Source organism: Dermacentor variabilis, chromosome 2, assembly GCF_050947875.1.
Source record: "Dermacentor variabilis isolate Ectoservices chromosome 2, ASM5094787v1, whole genome shotgun sequence".
Lineage (NCBI taxonomy): Eukaryota > Metazoa > Arthropoda > Arachnida > Ixodida > Ixodidae > Dermacentor > Dermacentor variabilis.
In genome coordinates, this window is record NC_134569.1 from 50,110,111 (window position 1) to 50,133,411 (window position 23,301).

Below are 23,301 nucleotides of genomic sequence, written 5' to 3' on the forward strand. Positions count from 1 at the left end.
AAGACTGCATGGAAATGCCGACACATAAAAAAATTGGAGAACTAAATGATATTCTATTTACTGGCATTTATTAAATCGACTCTCGGACAACTAACCTACTTATATATTTTTTTATTTTCAAGAAAAATCTGGTTGCCTGTGCAATTGCAACCCATAATGAGTTTTTATTTATCTGATGTGTTCAGCGCAATCTGCACATTTTCTGTGTTTCACTGTATCCTTGAGGTAGAATAATTTTCCATTCAACCACCCAAGCAGTTGTGCTGTCATGGTAGAAGGCAGCATGCTAAATTTTACTGATGGCCTGGCAGTTTTGTTAGTTGCTCCCATGGAGTAAGATAGACATGAGTGCCGACTCACCTATGGTAATCCAGCTTATGTCCTGCCAATTTTATCTTTGCCAAGCAGCACATGTATGACATTAAAATCAAAAACTCCTTCTAATAACAGCCATGCACCATGTTGCCTGTGCCACCTCAAAACGCCCGCAACACTCATTGTTCTCATTTGCGGCTCTCATTTGCGGCTGTTGGCCCTATTGTGCCCCCCCACCCCTTTCTTTTTTTGCATATGGGGAGAGAAGAGCACACTGCAGTGATGCAAATTTGATAGAAGGCTGTCGTGTATACACGACCTGACAATCACTGTTCCTTCTTGCACACTGGTTGTTTTTACTTCCCACCCTGTCCTCACAACAGTATGCACATTCGACAGTAACAGCTAGTGAAGAAAGAAAGGGGAAAGAGCATGTTAAAAAGGCACATGGAAAAGAGGAGGCCGGTGGGAGAAGATAGCACCATGGAAAGCTAGGTGCAATGTGCAGCTGAGACATTAATTGAATGCACCATATGCATTCAATGCACATGCAGGATAGGCAAGTCAGTGTCCCTGTCTGTTTCCTGGTTTCTCCTTTGTTAATGCTTTCAGATGCCAATGAATTCTGTTGATTGAAAACTTACTTTCACCACATTTCCTGCATATTCAATATCATAAAAGGCGTACAGCTGCAAAATAGATTAAGAATTACCTGCCATGGTTGTTTAGTGGCTATGGGGTTGGGCTGCTAAGCACGAGTTCGCGGGATCGAATCCTGGCCATGGCGACTGCATTTTGATGGGGGCGAAATGTGAACACACCCATGTACCTAGATGTAGATGCACGTTAAAGAACCCCAGGTGGTCCGAATTTCCGGAGTCCCTTGCTATGGCGTGCTTCACAATTAGATCGTGTGTTTGGCACATGAAACCTCATAATCTAATTTTTTTTTTAGATTAAGAATTTTCAGTTCTATAGTGAGTTTTGTCAAATTTACAGAATATAGACTCTATGCGAAAACTCATTACAGGAATATCAGATATGAGAACATCAACTTTTTAATCTCTAGCAGGCTTGAAAAGCACCTATCCAGGCACTTGAAAATTATGCCTGGTGCAACACAATGTGAAAAACCGTGAAAGAAGTGAACCCACTACATACGACACGATAATTGAACCAAGCAACTACACGCCAGCGTCTGCCTTCGTACTCGTTTTACTAAACCATTTAAAACCCACTATTCAATCTTGCAACACCATCCAAATCAAAACAGTTTCAAGATGCATGCGACAAATTTACATGTCATTACTTTCATCAATGCTTTTGTTGTTACTTACTTCCTTGGCTTACACAATTGTGTACAAAGCATCTTATAGGGTTATACATCTGGCACGGCTCTCATCGCGGCTTGTTAAAAATGCCTAACTGACAGAATTTCTCAGTGTTGTTGAAGGGATTGTTGATGTGCTACAACTATTTTCTCCTCCACCTTGCCTTTCTTTTTTCCAAGGCTCAGTACAAATGTAAGTGATCTCGAGTTGTTTCTGTTCATCCTTGAAATAATGTTGCTTGGTTCCCATAGTTATACCAATCCCACTTGTGTTTGCAGGAAAGCATAGCAATCATTCCGCTTGTCATGTATGTGAGTGGCCTCGTGTCATCGCTGCCCATAAAGCTTGCAGCAAAGCACATAGGAACAAAGGTAAGCAGTCATGTGGTTACACATAAATATTTTTTTTGAATGTTATGTACTTGCAGTAGCAACGTTAAAAAACTAAATTTTGTCTTCAAGGTTGATGCGAAAAGTGCTGTTTTGAAAATGCAGCATGCAAGTGCGAGAAGGCGGCGTTTTCTTTAACATAAAATGTTGCTTAGGTTTAAGCAAACACCCTATTTACTGCAGTTTGCAAAAGTAGTGCACTCAAAGAGAAAGCTGCTTGTAAAGCTGAAAAAACATCGCTTCCTTACTGGTTTCCTTGCTTTCAGCATCCGTTGGCATATTCATTAGCTTTATTTTCACTAGCTACTTACTACCCCCGCCCACTCATTTGTTATTTTTTTCACTAATGAGCTGATAACCATGATGATAATATCATTAGTCGAAATTCGTTCCTGTGATAAGGTTTGATTAAACCTAAGTTGAAATAACCCTGATAATTCTACTGTTTGCTCTGTTGGCACCACTATGCCAGTAATGGTGAGGAACTGTGATGTAATGTGAGATTTATGGGAGAGTCCATTTATTCAGCATTTGTCATCTTAACAATCTAACAAAGATAAGTGACCATTCTTCTTTTGTTAGACAAGTCTTTTCTGATGGTACACTGAATGTGCAGCCTTAGCGATGAAATCCGTAATCTACATGCATGCAAACTAACTAGGCCATTCAAATTATGTGAAGGCTTGAGAAAAATTGTGACACTCATTGCAGTACCCCACAACTGAAGCGATGGACAATAAACTTGGGGAATAGCATTGACATCCATAGATGCTGTAACTATTCATTAATACAGATTTCAAAAAGCTGCACTGTCTCCATCTCGCAGCAAGCACGTCATACCTGATATGATCAGGGAACTTAGCTGTGGTGGCATGTTGGTTTTTGCAGCAGCATTACAGCTATGGATGATCACATTGAGCAACTTTGGTGCTCTTAGCAGAGAGTTTCATTCAGGCCTGTAATAGTTGCGGTTATTATCTTTAGCAGTGTTTTTGTAGCCATTGCAGTGTTCATGGTATGCTCATAGGCACCATTGACAATTGTCATCTTGATGGAAAGGAAAGGGTATTAAAATGCAAGCTTATTGCCTGAAGAAAGAAAAGAAAAAAAAAAAGAGAAAAGAAAGACAACTGTCCTTAGTTTACTAACAATTATCTCTGTCTTTACTGTTTTTCTCGCACAGAATATGCACCTTCTTGGCGGTGCACTGGGTATCAGTGGTTCCTTGTGGATCCTTTTTGGCCAGGTGTCGCCTACATACAGAGATTACCAGATATATGGTGTTGCCGCCGTTGTGGGTGCTGCGAGCACGACCATGCTGCTTGCCAGTCTTGCGATCACAAATGAACTCATTGGCGGTCACACGGTGAGCATTGCACACCATTCTGGGCTCACGAGCTGTGATAAGGTTTGATTTGTGCTGCCTTTGATTGCCTTTGCTGTGTTGCATGATGGTGGATAAACACCTGTTTACCTGTGGTTCACTGTCGCATACCTCTGAGTTACACTCGGGCCTAGTAGAGCCTTGGCTTGGTTAGCTAAAAGGAAAATAAGAAGGGTGTTGATAAATTTTCTGTTAGCGCTATTATAAATTTGGAGAAGGGGTGCACTCTAGGTATCCAGATAAGCGCACGTCTCTCTAGTTATAGCGGAATACAAAAGTAGTATTGTATATAGTGCTGAAGAATGGTGCTAAGGCATCAAAATAAAGATGACAGCACCCATCAGGAAAGTTGGTTAAAGCACAAGCAGCGGCCTACTTTCTGCATTTGAAAGAACACAATGTTAAGGGGATTCACGCCAAGCTGGTGGAAATCTCTGGTGACAACGTCCGAGCTTATGACACTTTTGTGAAATCGTGCAGACGTTTTCAGTGTGATCAAAAAAGCCTGGACAACACAGAATGGAGTGGCCAACTGTCGCTCGATGATGAACCACAAATTGATGCACAAGTGCTTGCTGACTGGCCGATAACGCTTGAACAAATAGTACAGCAGGTTAATGTCATTGTGGACTCTCTGAATAAACTCCAGCCAGAGTCTCATTGCTTAATCTCTGTTCTTTCTTGACAATAGTATGAACTTTATCAATCTCCCTCATATGATATCCTAAGTAGCTTCTGAGGGGTGTGATGTGTTCATCCCTTTTTCTTGGACATAGCTTTGGTAATATATTGAGCATGCCTTATTTATGCAGTCTTGAAAAGTGAATACAATCAACTGCCCATTTAATTATGTTAAATTTGACACAAAAATATTTCTGTTATAACTTATAGCTGATATTCGTTTAAGCATAAGTTTGTAGTTTGTTACATGCTGATATCAGCAAGAAACACTTGAGATTTTCCTTGCTATATCTGACAATTTGTTACATCTGTGTGAAATATGTTGGGGTTTGACTGTACATAGTTCAGTGAAGTGAATTCTGAAAGTCACAGGCGATTCATAGGAAGTCAGTGTGACTCTCGGGAAAGTTGAAATTCGATGTGAATAAGTGAGGTCAGAGGTTATTCAGCATAAGTAATTTATTTGCCCCTTGCCACGGTAAGAGAGGATGCTGAACAGCAGTGCTTGAGCCCACGCCACAATGTCTAGGTGCAGCTGATAGCCTGACATGTTAACCAGACAGTTACTGCCCAATCGCGTACAGGGATGGTTGATGTGAGATGCGGGGAGTGCAGGGATGCAGCCCCAGTGAAGTGCACTGTGCTTGCATGAATATCAGAAGCATAATAACTTAACAAGGCTTTTTGCAGGGCTAATTGGTTAAGTAATCTGAAGGAAAGATGTAGCGCAACATAAACTAAGATAAAAAATGTGCTTAAGCTGATAGCTTTTGACAGAAATAGAACAGTTGAAAGTTTGTGCCACCCATGTCTGCTCTTCGTCCTTCCTCGTCTGTGTTGTGCTGCATCTTTCTTTTAGCATTTCCTAGGCTGTGAGCAAATATAGTGAACATTCATGTACAAAAGCAGTGTTTTGGGTGCCATAAAATGGGAGTAATAGATTCAAAGTAGAATGAAAAAGTAAGGAATGTGCGACGATCTCACCGCGCTGTCAACCAAGAAGTAATTGCTTGTGTGAACACCAACAATGATTGGTTTACTGGTCCGGCCAGAAAGATTATATGCCTGCAACTTGTCTCTTCTAATGATAATGCCTTATTCTTTGGTCTCCGAGACTGACGTGCCATGACTACTCTGAAGGACATACACTACATCAGCGTTAGCTGTCTCCTGCTATTCTGCCATGTATATGTGAAGTAGCCTTTATTAGAAGGGCCATGGCTCAACGTCTAAGGCATTCCATTAATGAACGCTTTATTGGGGGTTTGATTCCTGGCTGCCATGACCTCATTTTGATGCAAATGAAACAAAATAGTGTGAGCTTTTGTTTAGGTGCATATTAAAGAACTGAATAAGAATGTAGTACTGGGCTGGGATAAAGTAAAACTATCCCAGTCTGTATTTATTTGAAGTCTGCCATTAACTCTCTGCGATAGGTCAAAATGGCTCCGGCTTGGCTCATATGTGCGGGCGCTGCGCCCAGACGGGCTGGGCCCAAGCCATCTTGACCTGCCGCAGAGGGTTAGTGAAATAAGAGCATTCGGACAGCTTTATGTTATCTTTGTCCTGGGCGAGTCGGAACAAATTCACAATCTACAGCGCAAAAAGACGGAGATAAGAAAAAAGCAGGGACACAGGGCTCGTGCCCCCCCTCCCCCCCGAAATTTCAGTGTACAAGGATGCTGCTTGCTCAACTCCCCTCCACTCTAATCCCCCCCCCTATATCCGATCGTGTGCACGCTCCCGCCACCCAAAAAGATTTCTGGATGCGTCGCTGGTCAAGTGCCATGCAAAAAGTGAACTCGTGGGCACATCTTCGTGGTAAAAGAAACGTTGAGGACAAGCTCTGCTCTTTGCACGGTGTGTTGTAAAATAGAAATAGTTTCAGGGAATTATAATTTGACCCTCATGTATTTTTTTGCCTGTCTGTGAGCAAACAGCAGCAGATTTCTAGGGGGCCAATGCTAAAATGTCAAGGAAAATGGTATGCAGCACTCTTAAAAGCAAAACTAAGGAGCAAAATAATTGGCACGTAGTGCTGCTTGGTGTGTTTACAGTAAAATGATAAGATGTGTGAAGACTGCAGACTCGCACTTAGTAAATGTTTGAAGCTTGCCTTTAGTAGTGACAAGGTCTTCCTGCACTGGTTTTATTCCCAGACCAGTGGTGCATTTGTCTTTGGAGCTATGAGCTTCATGGACAAGATGGCCAATGGCATTGCTGTGATCATTATCCAGGATATACACAAATGCAAGTAAGTAGCACTAGCGTCTTATTACTGTTACAGGGGTTAAGAGCTTAAAACTAAATTTGCTCTACCTGTCCTTGCCGTTACACTATTAGTAAAGTTATTCAAAGGGGGCTTTGTGGTTTTCTTTGACCATTATTCTCTGATGTTTTCCTTCTCCTGGTCTCGTCCTTGGCTTCAGCAATTAATTTTAGTCAAGTCAGCTGATTGCTAAACAAAGAGATGATTTAATTTCTGATGGGAATACAGGAACAGTGAAGAAAAGTAAAAAGCAAGTAATGCCAATGACAGAAAAGTGCAACTGAATCATGGGATGGCCCATTGTCCCACTTTTTTGGGCATTCTGTCACCTAACGTATGGAAGGCCTCCGCCTCTGACTTTTCATTTGCATACTTTTTCTATGCACGCCTGTCAAAGGGTTAACAAAGCAACAGCAGTGAAAAGTGCAGTGGATACAAAGAAAGAAGCATCCTGCAACTGCCCCAGGTTCAGGGACCAATATCATAATGACTGCCCCTATCGTAGGTGACATTCATCGTCATCATCATCATCATCATCATCATAATCATGGCTACGCCCACTGCAGGGCAAAGGCCTCTCCCATACTTCAACTACCCCGGTCATGTGCTAATTGCGGCCATGTTGTGGTTGACATACAATGGGAGTATATACAGTAGCTCTGACAAACAGAAGATGCTTGTGCCCAGACTTGTCCACATTACAGAAAAAAAATAACCAATTACAATTACTTCATTTAAAATGTGATTGCTTACTGCTACCAATTACTTCCCCACCAAAGTAGTTGAGGGATTACTCAGTAGTAATCGATTACTTCTGTGTTACTTTCTTCCAAACCTATTTTAGCATTGCCTGGATTCAGTAAGCAGAGTGAGCTGGCCTGGCCCTTTCAGTTTGTTTTCTGCAACCTTTCATAAATTGCTTGTCTACACAACAATTGCTCTTAAAGAATTTCGTTGGTCATTGCCCTTCATTTTTATTGTGAAGACATCAGTAGCAACACTGAACATTTTCTTGAGAAAAAAAAGAGGGAGAGGTAGGGAGGCTAGCCAGTTTGCTGGATGTGTGTGCTAGGTGGGAGGGTGGTGCTGTAAAATATATAGATCTTGTGGTTATTCTGGTTCTTATTCTGGTCCCTTAACTTCTAATATTCTGGTTACTTAACGTCTAGGTCCTCTGTGAAACAGTGCTTTGTTGCTGGGACTTGGAAAATACACTCCCGGTTGGGCCAGTGAAAAGCTGTAAATATAGTCCATATGTGATTTACTGACATTACCAGTGGCCTTCACTATCGAGACATACCAGCACCTGTTCAATTTATCGGCAAACATTTGGTGGAACATTAAGATAAGGAAACAAATAGGAGCCCCTAGGTTTGTCTGTCTAAACATGCGCATACGCGAAGGTGCTGTGTGGCTGTGCTGTGCTGTGTGGATCTAGGGCACTCTACTGTAGTTTTTTCCAAATTAAGGTTCCGAAAGCTGCATTGCTTGTTACATCTTGTCTCGTGAATAAAGCAACTGATCGCACGTAATTGGTTACTGGAAATGTAATCGAATTACTGTGAGGGCTACCGAGTAAACAAAGCAATTGATAAATTACAAAACTACAAGAATATGTAATTGATGTTACTAGTAATTAATTACATGTAATTAGATTCTTACAAGTCTGCTTGAGCCCCTCTGTGTTGGGACTCAACACTTAAGGAGGACATAAATCTGCCCTATGATTGTTGGGGATAAACAAGTGGTGTGTTAATGTAAATCGTCACTCGGGCCTTGAGTACTAGGTGTTCTAAGTAGGGATGTCACCTGACACAGGCATGTGCATACAAAAAGAAACACTAAAACATGTTGAGGACCGTACGCTATTGTTGTATTGTCGCCATCACTGTACCACCTTCTCATGTTCACCACCACTTCACCCACAGCCCCACCATAATCATAGTTATCAATTTATGTCTACTGAAGGACAAAGACCTTTCCCAGTAATCTAAAGTTACTCCTGTTCATCTGTCAGTCAACTTTATCCTGTGCCTGTAAATTTTCTAATTTCATCATACCATCTTTTACTGCATTTCCCTTCTCTCACGCCCATTCTGTCATTTTAATAGACCACCACTTATCTTCTCTGTGCCATTATATGGCCTGCCGAACTCCATTTCTTCTTCTTAATTACAACCATAATATTCTAGTTGAATAGAACCACACCTATAATAGAGCATCTATGTCCTTTCTAATCTACACCATTGTCTTCCTACCTGGTATCATTAGGCTGATCATTTTTGATGGGAAAGCGTCAAATGGCCCGTTGCACAAAAAAGCCGGCTGCAAAAAAGTTGCGTCATGAGTGCTGGCTCGCGCTTGCTGTCTTAGGCCTCGATGGAGCGTAGTCGGCGAAAGGGAACACCTGCTGCTGTGGTATTGTGCAATGGGAAAGGGCACTGCCATGAAACAATGTCACCCTCGCTCCGGAAGCCTGTGTTATCCGTGCATTCCTTGTCCACACAAGCTCTTGTCTGCATTCTAACTGTGCCTTGGTAAGGCCAAATGAAAATGTGCCAAGTGCCTCACTATGCTTGCTGGCCCACTAGGACATCATAACTTGGACTGCTCAGCGGTGTTCAATTGGGTATAAATGCTTTTGCATTCTTCACGACTCATAAGAAGCGCTTAGGTGTCCTCAGATTTTTTTTTTTTTTTTTCGCAGCTCATTGTGTGCTTCTTAGAATCTTCTCAGGCTTGTTTGTTAACCTCCAACTTTCTGCCTCAAATGTTACTGCTGGTAGAATGAATGTACACTTCTTTTTTTTTACACTCAAATAAACAAGTCCTGTTCCCATGTTTTCTTTTCTTCTAGTTCATGCATTGGTGTGCGAGACAACTACTACCAGAATGTAATGGTGTACATCTGTGGTGGAGCTGCCGTGGGTGGAATCCTCTTTGCTCTATCGCTATTTGTAGTCAACCACGACAGCTCAGTAAACACCAGCAGTGGTGGTGAAGTTGGTGGGTGTAAGTACAGTTGCCATTCCATTAAAATAGCTAGGGCTCTGTAATTTAATATATCTGGCTAGCTGAAGCAGCTTTGAGGCTTAAGAGGAAGCTTTAGCTTGAGGCCAACTCCGACTTCCCTATTCAAACACATGTAAAATGCAGAAATGCTTTTATGAGACAACCGCTGAGCCAATTTGGACGAAATGTGTTGCACTTAAGAGAGGAAGATAAACTCTCGGAAGCGTAATGTTGATTTAGGGTCTCACATTTTTTACAAAAATTTCTGTAAATCAGTAAATAAATAATAAAGAAGAATAGAAGCACGAAGTAACACTGCAGGAAAAGCAGATGTCGCAGTTCTGTAAACTGTAATCTTAATAGGTGTTATGTAATTCTAATATGTTAGAGAATCTCAAGTGGACAAATTCAATATATAATTCTTTAGCAAACAGCGCGAATAACGGGACACAGAAAAGAGGCACATGGGACACAGGCGCTGACTTCCAACAAGTATGTTTATTGCGCGAGCGCAGAATATATAGGCAGAGAAAGTAATAGTAAAAACATAAATGGCGTGAGAACGCCTTTATGTTTTTATTTATGTTTTAAAATGCCATTTTTTGTTTTTATGTTCACACCATTTATGTATTTACTTCTCTGCCTATATATTCTGCGCTCGTGCAATAAACACACTTGTTGGAAGTCAGCACCTGTGTCTTGTGCCTCCTTTCTGTGTCCCGTTACACGCACTGTTTGCTAAAGAATGTGTTCGTACCAACAAGCCCGGCTAGCCACTATTCTGAAGTTCATCAATACGCAAATTTACAACTCGCATGAAATTGTGGTAGTGTTTATGACGGTCTTGCAAAAGTCTGTCGTTTGTTTACCAGTTTGCAGAATTGTGATATTGTGTTTCATTGTTGAGTTGCAGAGTTGTAAACTAGATAGACAGCTAAGTTCTTTTAAATTTTGCAATTTGATAAAGTTTTTCTCAAAAATATTTGTGGCCTAAATAAAAAATCTGCTTCCCACAGTCACGAGATTATAATTTTTTTTAAAGTGCTACAAGCCCTATCAAGTTCGGTTCAGTGTATGCCAAGAAATATGATTTCTCAATTCCCATGCATTGAGATAGGAGCTCCCGAACTAAATCTTTCTCCTAAGTACTCCAATAAAAATGATTTCTCAATTCCCATGCATTGAGATAGGAGCTCCCGAACTGAATCTTTCTCCTAAGTACTCCCGGTCAAATTAAAATGGACAATATATAAGAATGCAGCATGATTCTGTGTTCAATATTTTAGAAGCAGGATCTTTAGAATAAAAGTTAGCTCAAATGAGCACCAATGGACAACTGCGCAATGCAATAGGGCCCAAAAGTGATTTTGATAGAAGTGAATCCTCATGTCTATGTTGTAAACTATGTGACTATACTAGAGGGTACTGGAAGGACAGGCTATACTACATACAGGTACTCTTTAAAGCTAGTTTGGGGCCGGTATAACATAAAACTATTCGAATTTGTTTTTATTCCATATCTGCCATTAGCCCTCCATGATAGGTCAGAATGGTTTGGGTCCAGCCTATATGGGCAGGTGCCATGCTCAAATGGACCTGTTGGACCTAGCCATTTGGACCTGTCACGGAGGGCTGACTTGGAATAAAAACATATTGGAGCAGTTTTATGTTATTCTGGCTCTGGTCCCCAAAGCAGAACCTTGGTTTGGATGTGCTGTTACTCTTGCAAAAGGAATCGCTGATATTCCTTTTATAATACTCCCTTCAGTCAATAATATACACTCTTAAGAAAAGTCTGCACCCTTTGAGGCTTACCTTGTCCCCAAACAATATTCGTCACCTATCTTGAGTGCCTTTCCTTACTTCAACGCTGTGTGCCCCGTACTTCCAGGTCATGAACAGCATGTGCCTAATCAGTGTGGCATAGAATTCTTAACGGAAAAGCAGTGAGTGCACAGCTTTCAAGAAAGGAAACTCAAGCTAGGCAGTTTGTGGACTAGATATGCATTGAAAGGGCGTACATTTTTTTTTAGACTGTAGCACTTACCATGCTTGTGAGTGTGGCACTAATGTGAAAAAGTGTGAGGACTGAAAGTCTCTGTTTTCTTCTTCTTTTTTTTTTCTTTCCTGTTTCGGATGCATCTGGGATTGACCCAGTCAGTGCTTTACAAAAGTGCAGTGGTGTGAATTGCAGACAAACAGCACAAATTAGCCAGCTCGCACAAAGCTGTCAGGTGGCTTTGCGTGTAATGGTCACGTTAATGCTATTATGGTGCACTAAAATGCCCTGTCATGCAACTGACCCCTGTGTTCCCACTTTTTTGCTTTCCAGTGTCAACGAACACTCGGCCCGGTGACGTCATTGACGTTCGGTCTTCTAGTCCAGCGGAGTATGAGGAGAGCATTGGCAACTTCTTGCCCACATCGCCACTTTTAGGATCAAATTCAAGTGCATAGGTCCAGTGAGTGTGTGACTTGCACCGCGCACATGTGACATTTGCTCATCCAGGAGGCACGTGTGTGTGTGTGTGTGTGGAGCATTCCTACAAGTGCATTCCTAGGGACACTTTACTCATTGTCTTCCGTCACTGCGCTTCAAGGACATCTGTTGTGCGCAAAGGGTTGTAAACCCAAGATAGAATATGACAGAGCCAAGAAATGGGGCTTTAACAGGGTTACTGAAAAATTTATTCCATTGGCCAAGACATTGTGCAAAGCATGAAGCTGCTTGTATTGCTACTTCATTTCTCTCCTTTCTTTATTCTTCCAGGCTGGTTTCAATTCATGGCAACACATGTTCAACAGTTCGGTTTTCAAAGGGTTTCAGTTGTGTTTCAGTAGAACTGCACACATTATGCATGTCACTTTATTCTATGTATAAATTTCTTATGTTTCTCTGCATTCATGAAGAAAGAAGCTACTCTATCATTATTTTTATTTTTGCTGCAGTATATTTGTTAATTTTTTTCACTTTTCTTACCCCTCTATTTAACTTCTTAAATATCTGTTGTCGTGGAGGACCTCGGCATCTTTAATGCCTTTGTTTATTACGTTTGATAGGCTTATTAACTTCAACGCTTCAACGCTGCAAGCATACCTCGGTGTCTGTGCAATTTCTTTAGGTAGAGTTACATAGTAATATAAGTGTTTAACGAACCTTCGTTGTTTTTTTATTGCGAGAAACAAAACCAGCAATGAGCTTTATCTGTTGCCATTACTTTAGCTTTTGTGCGTACTGTCACCTGCCTATTTGTTTGTGAAAATGTAACTAAATACATGTTTTGCTTAATTTAAGATAGGTTCTTCTTGGGATGGTCGTGATCAACATGACTTCTGCTTCAGGTCATATTTTAATCTTTCAGTCTAACTTTCTCTCACCAACTGTTGCCAAGTAAAAAATAAAGAAAGAGGAAAAGCGCTAATGCTTCTTCCCACTGTTTAAATTTTTTTTCTTGTGTTCTGCTAAAGTAATATTTAGAACCTGCTTGAATACTCAAAGTATTCTTGTCAGTCTACTAAAAATCTGGCAATAATATTGGATGGCTGTTTTACATAGCGACAGCGTCAACTGATGACAATGCTGCAAATCTTAAAGGTCATGCAACACATAAATTTCTATTGCATGATACTTTTTTTACATTGGCAGCGAGGCACTTATTTATTGCCTTTTCAAAAATGCACATTTTATGAAGCAAAATATGCCATAAGGGTTGCGTGAACAAGCATTTAGTCATAATGTCTATGTTGTGAGAAATGGCTGCTGCAAATTAGTGCTTTCAGCTATGGGTGTGCGAATACTTAAATATCACTGAATCGAATTGAATAGCGAATGTTCGAATAATTTGGTTTGTAACTAGACTATCAACTATTTGATTTTTCGATATGTTCTATTTGGGTACTCGCGCGGTGCCCCATATCATCTGCGTCATGGAGCCCTTCATGCTCGGTGCTGCCCAAGCGAGAGTTTTGCTTGATTTTGGGAGCAAAAATTTGAAGGATGCTTAAGCTTCACCTTTAAGAGTGGAACGTGATAGCATTAAAAGATCCCTGACTGCTTCTCATGCTTCCCAGCATCATGTGTGACCATAATGTTTACCGGGAAATGCTCGCGGCAAACGCTATGCACAAAGGCGGGCTTTCTGCCAGAAACGCGGCCTCTTGCATGGGCCATGATGTGGCGGAGATGAGCGCCATCTGGAAATGTTCCAAGGAAGCGGGTGCACTGCTCTGTGGACTTTATGAGATATTTACGCGCTGGCGTGCGCAAATAGTGGATGCCGTCTCTGGTCTATGCATTGTAGACACGCTAGAAAAGGGGTTTGTTTGAGTTTTCGCAGAACAGAATTGGGTTTTCTCGTATATTCAAATTACAATCCGAGAGCTATCATGTCTGTAGGTTCTGTGTAAGTCGTAGTTTACAATTTTTCCACATATTTCAGCTTGAGAAATTCATTTAGTTCAGTCAATTCCTTGCATCATATGGAAGGCCTCGGTGCACAGGGTTCGAAAATCTTTTTGCCGAAACGATGTCTGAAGCCAGATACCGATGCAGGATGCCGACGCCGGATTGCCAAGTGTGCCATGGACAGGCCGTCCCGGCTAACACTGTAGCGTAGTTGGTCACTGCGAGCACTCCCCTATGTTGGCACATCACACAGCGCCCGAACGCTGCAATTCACAGAACAGCGTTGCGTCGGCCGGGTCCACCTCTATCTAAGCGGATGATGCCTGCTCTTCACCGCCGGTGCCAGCTACGCGCTTGATTGTGTTCAACAGAAATCCTATTAACACGATAGCATTAAGGAGCCCCTGTCGCAGAAAATCTGGCGTCCCGCATCTGGCGTTAGACGTCGTCTCAAGCAAAAAAAATTTCGGACCAAATTCCAAACGACACATGCCCAACCACTTCTCTACCAGCAAATTTGCTCATACCTTGTCTTTCATCCTTTACATCCTTGGAATTTTGAGAACGGCAGCCCACAAACAAGTGTTATGGAAAAAAACACTGACATGCATGTCCTTTATGTTAGCTTTTCTCAAACTGAAATATTAAAAGTGTGAAACAATAACAGGAGATCGACTCACGCAAGAGGCCATGTTTCTACCAGGAAGCTCGCCTTCATGCATAGTGTTTGCAGCCAGCGTTTCCCGGTAAATGTTTTGGTTACATAAGCTGCAGTTGCCGGGAAGCATGAAAAGCAGTAAGGGTCTTTGAACGCTATCACATTCGCTCTTAAAGGCAAAGCTTAAGCGTCCTCCAAATTTTTGATAAAGCATCTTTTCCCCAGACCTTCATATACTAGAACTTAGCTGTAGACAGTGCTGGCATACTGATTTGGTGTCCCCTTTAGCAAAAGTAGACCATACTGTATGTCTTGATTTCTATGTACTAGAGTTACTGATCGCTTGCTACATTCCTGTTGGGAACTGCTAGGAGATTACCTTACCTAGTGTGTGCAGCACTGTCTTTTCTTGCCCAAAATTTGAAAGTATTAAAAGATTGTGAAAAATTGTCGGATATTTTATCCTCTATTTGGATTTTTTTCTTGATTCAGTTTGATTTGAAATCTGCTGTTCAGTATTTGCACGCCTCTACTTCCGCCTTCTTTTACAAAGATTACACATTCAAATTCTGCTAAATATTTTTCTGAATCTGCTAATAACATGTCAAGGTGTAAATGTGATAAGAGTCTATTGTCTAGTTAAAGCACATACTTCCTGCTAAAACGAGACTGAATATTTTAGACACAGCAGAAAATATTCCAAAAAGGCAATGATGGTGGTTGCCACATGGCTGTCAGCCTCTAGTTTATGTAACACACAAATGCAGTCTGTTCGCAGTTGTGCTTATTGACTCGCAAAATCATATTTGAGGACATTACCAGCACTTCATGTTACATCTACAAATTGGCAGAAATTGGCCTTTCTCATGGCAATCTATCTTTTTTATCATCATGGCCAGATGTGCTGCTTAAGGCATAACAAAGGACAGGTTAGAGGCTTTTTCACTACAGGAGGTTTTTTTCTTCTCTATTTCACCTGATAAAACATGCATCAAGCAACGTTCGGCACTCAAGCAACATGCGGGTGACCTGTCTAGCATAATCTAGATAGGATTGTCTCTAATGTCAAGAAAGCAAAACCGCTCATGTTAGAATTGTTTTTCTCGGCGAAGACTCATAAGCAAGAGATTCCTGTTTGTGCTATAGTGTCGGAGAAAGGGACATGGCAGGTCTGTGTGGCTAGTTACCTACAGAACTGCTTAGCTTCACTAGTTTTTCTGACCCTTTCTGCTTGTGTAACTCTCAGGCACTAGTTCAGTTTTTGACAGCCGAAAATCCTGGTGATTGTACAGCTTTTAGTATGGATATCAGACCTGTATTACTCCTTGCTGCATGACAGGTCGTTAAATTCCGTAAATGAGTGCATTAAAGAACAAGTACAAGAGTACAGAGGTGGTGTTTCCACGGGTGCTTTTCTCGAAATTCTTTCAATGCACTTAAAGTCGGCGCTGGTTGGTTGGAGAGATGGCGTGTTTCTGCAGAAATCAGGAATTTGTACTGGTCCAAAGGTTGCCCCTATTCTTGGTGATATTTACCTGAGCAAGAATGACAGCTGCTTAGAGAAGGCCTTAGGCAATTGTGTTATTAAGGTTTTTTGTTACGCTGATGATTACCTGATTTTCTGTAATTGGGACAAATTTGATTCCACTGCTATCTCAGTAAGTGAAAAATTCAAACTTAATGGAGGAGGATTAAAGTTTACCAAGGAACTTCCTCAGAGATGCATAATACAGTTTCTAGACATTTTCTTGGTCTTCGAACAAAATCATGTGTGTTGGCTGTACTCCCCAAGATCTTCGAAGCCATTGGTAAACTTTCAATCCAAGCATTCCAAAGCAGTAAAAAACGGAATTGCCATGTCGTGCCTTAAGCCTTCTCTCACCGGATCGTGCGTGCACAAAATGAGCGCCAGTTTTAATGCACAGGTTTGACGCCTATTAGAAGCAGATTATCCTAGCGTGGCAGTGGCCACTGTGGCTGAACGCCTAAAGAAGTTGATTTCAAGAGGAACCGATGTGATTACAGAAAGCAGTAATAGCAAGAAAAGAGTAGTGGCTATTCCCTACATTCATTCAGTATTGCACAGGCTCTAAAAAGTTGCAAGTAGATATGGTGTTAATGTTGTTTTCACTGCTCCCAATAAGCTAGATAAGATATGCGCTGCCTTGTAGAGGAAAAAGGAGCAGGTGAAAGGGAAAAAAACAACAGATATTTGTCCAGTGAAGCACATCGAGAACAACAATTTTACTGACTGTTGTATGAGTGTGGTATATAATGTTCCCTTTAGCTGTGGCCATTTCTACGTAGGGAAAACGGGGTGGTGTATCAATCAGAGGCTAATTGAACATTAAAGGTCGTTAACTGGTGGATCGCCTTCTAATCTTTAATTACATTGCCAAGACTGTCAAGATTGTAACTGCACACCTGAATTAGATGAATGCACAATATTGTACAGGCATAGGAATGAAGATACTCATCTTATGGTTGAGGCATGGCATATCAGTAATGCTGGAAGTGCGTGCATGAGTCAGCTTTCTATTACCTACATAAAGAAGAGATCAATTGCTCTAACAGTTCTCTCTCACATAGACCAGCACGTGTACCCGATTGACATTTGGTGCTACCATTCCAGAGCATGTGCAGATGAGTTTTGTGTCTTCTTTCTTTTTTCTCCTCAGTGCTTCCTTCAGTTGACAGTCAGCATTCATGTTGTCCACTTCTCTTGTGTCTGCACGCCTTACCCCTTTTTTGCATTATAAATCCTTACCAACTAACTCAGCTTTCTGTCATTCTAAAAAAAAACATTCATACAGTAAACTTGGCAAGTTATATTGTGGGCTGTGGCATTCAGGACTTTTTTGAGTCCGAATTCATCCTTCGCAAGCTTGATTTTAAACTAAACATAATCTCTTAGCCATGTGAATGTTAGTCTTGTCTGCACAACTGCAAGCCATGACATACTTTTTCATGTCACGTCCTGAAGTGCCTGCGAAAACTGTGCGATATGTGCTTGGTTTATGTGTGGCAAACTCATGAAACAGGTCTTTATTTACTATATTACCTGCTTTTCTTTTTTGATCAATGATGTCTATGTTTTCAAGACATTCAATCCATATTTTAGCTCTCTATTTATGGAATTAGTATGGTAGATATGAAACTAGTTCTTTTGCCAACAGCAAATGAGATTATTGAGCCTCTCACTGCATAATGATCCAGAAAATGACAAGTACAAAGGTTGTTGTACAATTTTCCAGGCATTATGTGTTGCATGCTTTTTTATCCTGAGTTGTGATGGTGGCCCTCATTTTCCTGTTACATTGTCCCATATTTTTTTTTTTCTAAAAGGGGGCCTTTGATTCTATTTGCTGGCTTATTTTCTCTTTTGGCACACCATTGTTTAGGGTGCGAAGTATCTTTACTGTTTCTAGCTGAGTATGTGATAATCTCTGTGTATTTATAAAGTGTACTTATATAGATATATATGTTGATATGTATATGTTCATATATATACATATTATTTACCCGAAAATGTGATTAATAAATGTAGGTGCTTTTCATGGTTTCTGTTACTTGTTTTGCCATGTCACTTTAGCCAACCAAGGGAACAAGCTAGCTTCTGGAAGGGGTACGCTACAGTGGATCATATCCATGTCATTAATCAGGTAATCGAGAAATCCGCAGAGTACAATCAGCCTCTTTATATGGCTTTCATAGATTACAAGATATCATAAGAAGCCAATGAACACTCACATCAAGGACAACATAGGGGAAATTACTTGTGCTTAATAAATGAAATAAAGAAGAGATAAATTAATAGAAATGAAAGTGGATGAAAAAATTTGCCGCAGGTGGGGAATGATCCCACAACCTTCGCATTTCGCGTGCGATGCTCTACTAATTTAGCTATCGCAGCGACGTTTCCCTATTCACTTTCTTGGGTATTTATGTTTCCTAGTAGAACTCTGGGAGTGTTAGCCAGAACCACCACTCGCAGACCTTGGTGGCGGACGTGGAACATCCTTTCTGCTGCAGGCATCACCTGAAGGCATCAGTGTTGCTGGATGCGAGACCCTCGTTGTATAATAAACGAGAGCGAAGGTTGTGGGATCGTTCCCCACCTGAGGCAAGTTGTTTTTTCATCCACTTTCATATCCATTAATTTATTGTTTCTTTATTTCATTTATTAAGCACAAGTAATTTCCCTTATGCTGTCCTCGGTGTCAGTGTTTGTTGGCTTCTTATGATATTACTAATGAAAATCGGGCCCCTCGGTTAGCTCTCTTTCTTCTCATAGATTACGAAAAGGCATTTGATTCAGTAGAAATATCAGCAGTCATAGAGGCATTACGTAATCAAGGAGTGCAGACTACTTACAAAAATATGTTCAAAAATATCTACAGAGATTCCACAGCTGCTTTAATGCTCTGCACAAGAACAGTAGGAAGATAGCTATAAAGAAAGAGGTCAGACAAGGAGACACAATCTCTCCAATGCTATTCACTGCGTGCTTGGAAGAAGTATTCAAGCTATTAAACTGGGAAGGTTTAGGAGTAAGGATCGATGGCGAATATCTCGGCAACCTGCAGTTTGCCGATGACATTGTTCTATTCAGCAATACTACAGACGAGTTACAACAAATGGTTTAGGACCTTAACAGAGAGAGTGCAAGAGTGGAGTTGATTATTATTATACAGAAGACAAAGATAATGATGAATAGCCGAGCAAGGGAAAAAGAGTTCAGGATCACCAGTCAGCCTGTAGAGTCTGCGAAGGAGTATGTTTACCTAGGTCAATTAATCACAGAGAGCCCTGATCATGAGAAGGAAATTCATAGAAGAATAAAAATAGGTTGGATCACATACGGCAGACATTGTCAGCTTATGAGTGGAAGCTTACCATTATCATTGAAAAGGAAGGCGTACAATCAGTGTATTTTACCGGTGCTGACTTATGGGTCAGAGACTTGGAGACTGACAAAGAAGCTTGAGAACAAGGCAAGGACCGTGCAAAGAGCGATGGCATGAAGAATGCTAGGCATAACATTGAGACAGAAAGAGAGCAGTTTGGATCAGAGAGCAAATGGGTAGCCTATATTCTAATTGACATTAAGAGAAAAAATGGAGCTGGGCAGGTCATGTGATGTGCAGGTTAGATAACCGCTGGACCATTAGGGTTACGGAATGGGCACCAAGAGAAGGGAAGCGCCATCGAGGACAGCAGAAGACTAGATGAGGCGATGAAATTAGGAAATTTGCAGGCGCTTGTTGGAATCAGCTGGGGCAAGACAAGGGCAATTGGAGATCGCAGGGAGAGGACTTCGTCCTTCAGTGGACAGGAAATGGGCAGATGATGATGATGATGATGATGCACTGAACTCTGATGTGACCACCAAATTATTACTTTGGAAGAACTGTAGTTTTTCAGACTCGCAGGAACTATGTGATATTGGCTCATCCACATGTAGCTTGCATTTAGATGTAAGAGTGCATTAGCATCACAAGCTTTGTGTTATCCAAGTGCATTTTTTTATGAAAACAATTCCTGCATATACATGGGGTGGCACCTTGCGGCCATACATGTGCTTGAAGATTTCTAGGCTTTGCAATGTTGCATTTTGTCCGTTGCATTTTGTAATGCTTAGAATTGCTAAAGACCCATATCTCTCTTCTAGATCTACGCTATTTTGATTAAATGACACGGCAGCCATACCAAATACTCCAGTTCAAGTTGTGGCACTGTTCAGTCCCTCAGTACTTGACCTCACCAACATGGTGGTCTCAGTTTCGTGGCATACTAGTTCAGAGCTCATAAATTGGAATTGGGCACTTAAAGAGTGAATGCTTGATTCTGATGTAATTTTTAGTTGTCCAATAAAAAGGCGCTGTTTTTCTCGCAAGACGAAACATCGCCTCCCGCAAGCCTTCTCGCGAGCCTAGTGTTGGAGGTCGCGTAAACAAGTTTCGGAGACGCGTGCGTTGAAGCCAGAGGCAGCAGGAAGCGTCGCTACGCTTCATTTCCATTCTTCACTCCAGCATTGTTACAGCGAGCATTCGCAGTCATCGAATGAGATAACTACTCATGTATGCTTGTACGTGCATGACATCATGCTTGTTATTTTAATTAGCGAATGCTTGCTGCACTTTATACGATCGATAAAACTACGATTCTTATTTCATACGTGTAGTTATGTAATACATTGTTAAGCTTCGCCTTTCAGACGAAACTGCAACTTTAAATAATAATAAAAAATATTTGTGTAAGCTTCTAATCGGTCGTTCAGTTCTGAGCGGCATTACGTGTATCAGTTGATGTAAATAAGCCTTTTCCTTCCTTTTTATGTGTCGGATACTTCTCAACGTTCATTTTTCATTTCGGGGATGGGGCTCCCCACTTCACCCTCTCATATTTCTTGTAAAAACCCTGGTTTGATTTGCCCTATTGAGAAAACAAGGGGGGAGAGGGAGAGAGGAGCTGCCTCCTGTGCTACAAAAGCTTCCGAGGCACGTTTAAATGCAATGCACGCAAATGCAGTGGCAGCTGAAAGCCTCCAAATTGTGGCTTGTCATGCACTCTAATACTTCGTGGGCAAGAGACTCCCATGGAACAGAACAAGCGCACAGTCAAACATAAACAGAAGTCACCAGATGAACGTGAGCACTCTGTCACAACGCTCGTGTGATGACCGCAAACATAGGGGAGCGAACACTTCGTGCAGCCTCTCGATTCAACGTGTGTCCTAAATTTGAGATTACACGACCTTCAGCACTAGGCGCGCCGGATGACAGCGCACATGAATCCAGCAGCCATCACGGCTCATCCAACCTTTGTAACCGCCCCAGATTACCTCCAAGATTACGGGTGGTGTACGCGCTCAACTGCGCGGACCGCCATGCGCAGCCACGCTCCGGGTGGGCGGAGGGGACGCGCGCTCTCAGCCTCTCGGCTTGTTACGTGAGCCTTTAAGGCGTAAGCCTTTAGTGGCTCATGAGTGTCCGGTCGCAGTCCGGTGGTGGACGCAGGAAAGCGGGGATCACCGGCGAGGGTAGCAAGGAGAGGAGGCGCCACCGGCGAGGGGAGCAAGGAGAGGAGGCGCCATGCCAGTAGCGCTGTGCGAGTGGGTGCGTGGGAGAGCGCGCACATGCGCGTTGGCGTGCGCGCACATCGGCGACAAACCTTGCAGCCATGGCTGTGATTGCATCCCATGCTCGCGGCCACAGCAGCGTTCGTTTCTCAGAACAGTTCAGACAACAGCAACAGAGGCAGTCATAGATAGGCTTTCGCTTATCGCAGTTTACCTTAGCAAAGTGCCCATAGATTTTTCATATGACCACCAACGCTGGGCACTGTTACGATCGGCCTGCAGGAGTACCGACCTGCAAAATTTTCCCGACTCGCTTTGTAAAGACAACAATGCGCCTCCTCAAGGGCCCAACAGCGCCGGCATGTCTAGCCACGTTTGGCGGAACGAGTATTGTTAGTCGATTCGCTGTCGCCTTCACGGTTTGGTTGGAGCAAGAGAACTCCTGGAAAAGGATGTTTTACGGTGCTTTCTCACGGGCCCCAGAAGTCGTCACAGTCAACGGGCAGACGCTGCGGCTACTGACTGCGGGGTCAGCTCTGGGATCAAGAGGCATCTGCTTGGGATAAGACCCCTGTCTACGAGAACCCTTTTACTTCGGTGTGTTCTGTGAAACCAAAGTGCGGAAGTGAGTGTGTGAACCCTCCCCCTCAAAGGCGGGTCGACTACGATGACTTTGGACGCTCCCATTGGTCGAAGGTTGAACGGCAGTTTTTCCTCACCTAGTGATATAGGGAGGACAGAGTGTTTTTAAGCTACCAGCCTTCCTAAGTGTCATCGAGTACCTCGACTCGTCGGGGGTCTCGGCGAGACTCTAGGAAATTTCTTCAAAGACGAATAGCCTAACGGCTATTCACCACCTCGGGCCTCCTGATCCGCCCCAACTCCGCTTTTGCTGGGCCACATCCTATGGTCTATCACGAATCCACTCCTCCGGTCGAAGCCACTGGCCCTTCCTGGCCGGACTGCTCCGCTGTTGCCATGGCGACTCTCTACCTTTCTCCCTCCTTCTATCTCCTTCACTCCCATAGCCTTCTCCTTGCTGGCGCTGAGCCGTGCTCCCGCAAGGGTTGCAGAAGATAGTGCCAGCCTTTCCTCCTTTCCCTACAAGAACAACTTCTCTAAGCAGCCGACGTCGGCTGTTCGGTGTGCATTCTCTTTCAGTCATGCTAGACTGATGAACTGTATAACGTTCTCCACCCTTCATGTAGATATTGTAAATGAATCCCATATTCCTCGTTCTCGATAAGAACAAGTCCCTCCCTTCAACAACGTCCTCAGCGTGGATGAGTCGGACGACGGCATGGGCCAGCTACCGCTTATTTCATGCCCGACGCCAACTCTTACAGCACGCATCAAGCCACCATCCGTCTCGGTTCACCACCGCAAGCGTTTCATCGGCACGCGGGCGCGTTATGACCTTATCGCGTTCGGGCTTAATACTGAAAATCACGGTGGACGGCAAAAAGTCGCCTGGGGTGTCCCTATATTTACTGTCGCAATGGCAGAGAAAGAGCATCGGGGGAAAAACATTATCAGGTCGACTGCATCGGGGGTGCAGATGCAGTTGCGTACGTGATGTATCGTGCGTGCTGCTGAGGGCGTATGGGCGTTAGGATACATAAACGACTTAACTACACAAGAGTGTCATTTATTCATGCATTACAAATCTTACATGCTTGACTTAATATCGTGCTCGCTCTTATATGTAGTGGGCCCGCCGTGGTCAAAGATGGCGGGCGCGAATTGGCATCTGTCTTGCTGTCCGAGTCTCTTACG

The 23,301-nt window shown here is 42.5% G+C and overlaps 1 protein-coding gene across 7 annotated transcripts in view; it reads left to right on the forward strand.

Annotated features, from left to right (window-relative positions):
• The window catches only part of LOC142571814 (major facilitator superfamily domain-containing protein 12-like), a 66,007-nt gene extending 48,006 nt beyond the window's left edge, over window positions 1-18,001 (forward strand). For 6 of the 7 annotated variants that reach the window (XM_075680450.1, XM_075680449.1, XM_075680448.1 and 3 more), the window contains 5 exons: window positions 1,925-2,017; window positions 3,219-3,401; window positions 6,260-6,354; window positions 9,227-9,381; window positions 11,714-18,001. In XM_075680450.1, the coding sequence (XP_075536565.1) occupies window positions 1,925-2,017; window positions 3,219-3,401; window positions 6,260-6,354; window positions 9,227-9,381; window positions 11,714-11,838 (651 nt within the window). In that variant the 3' untranslated portion in view covers window positions 11,839-18,001. The remainder of the gene's footprint in view (window positions 1-1,924; window positions 2,018-3,218; window positions 3,402-6,259; window positions 6,355-9,226; window positions 9,382-11,713) is intronic. The other variant, XM_075680454.1, reaches the window with a different exon arrangement.
• Window positions 18,002-23,301: the final 5,300 nt, after the last annotated feature.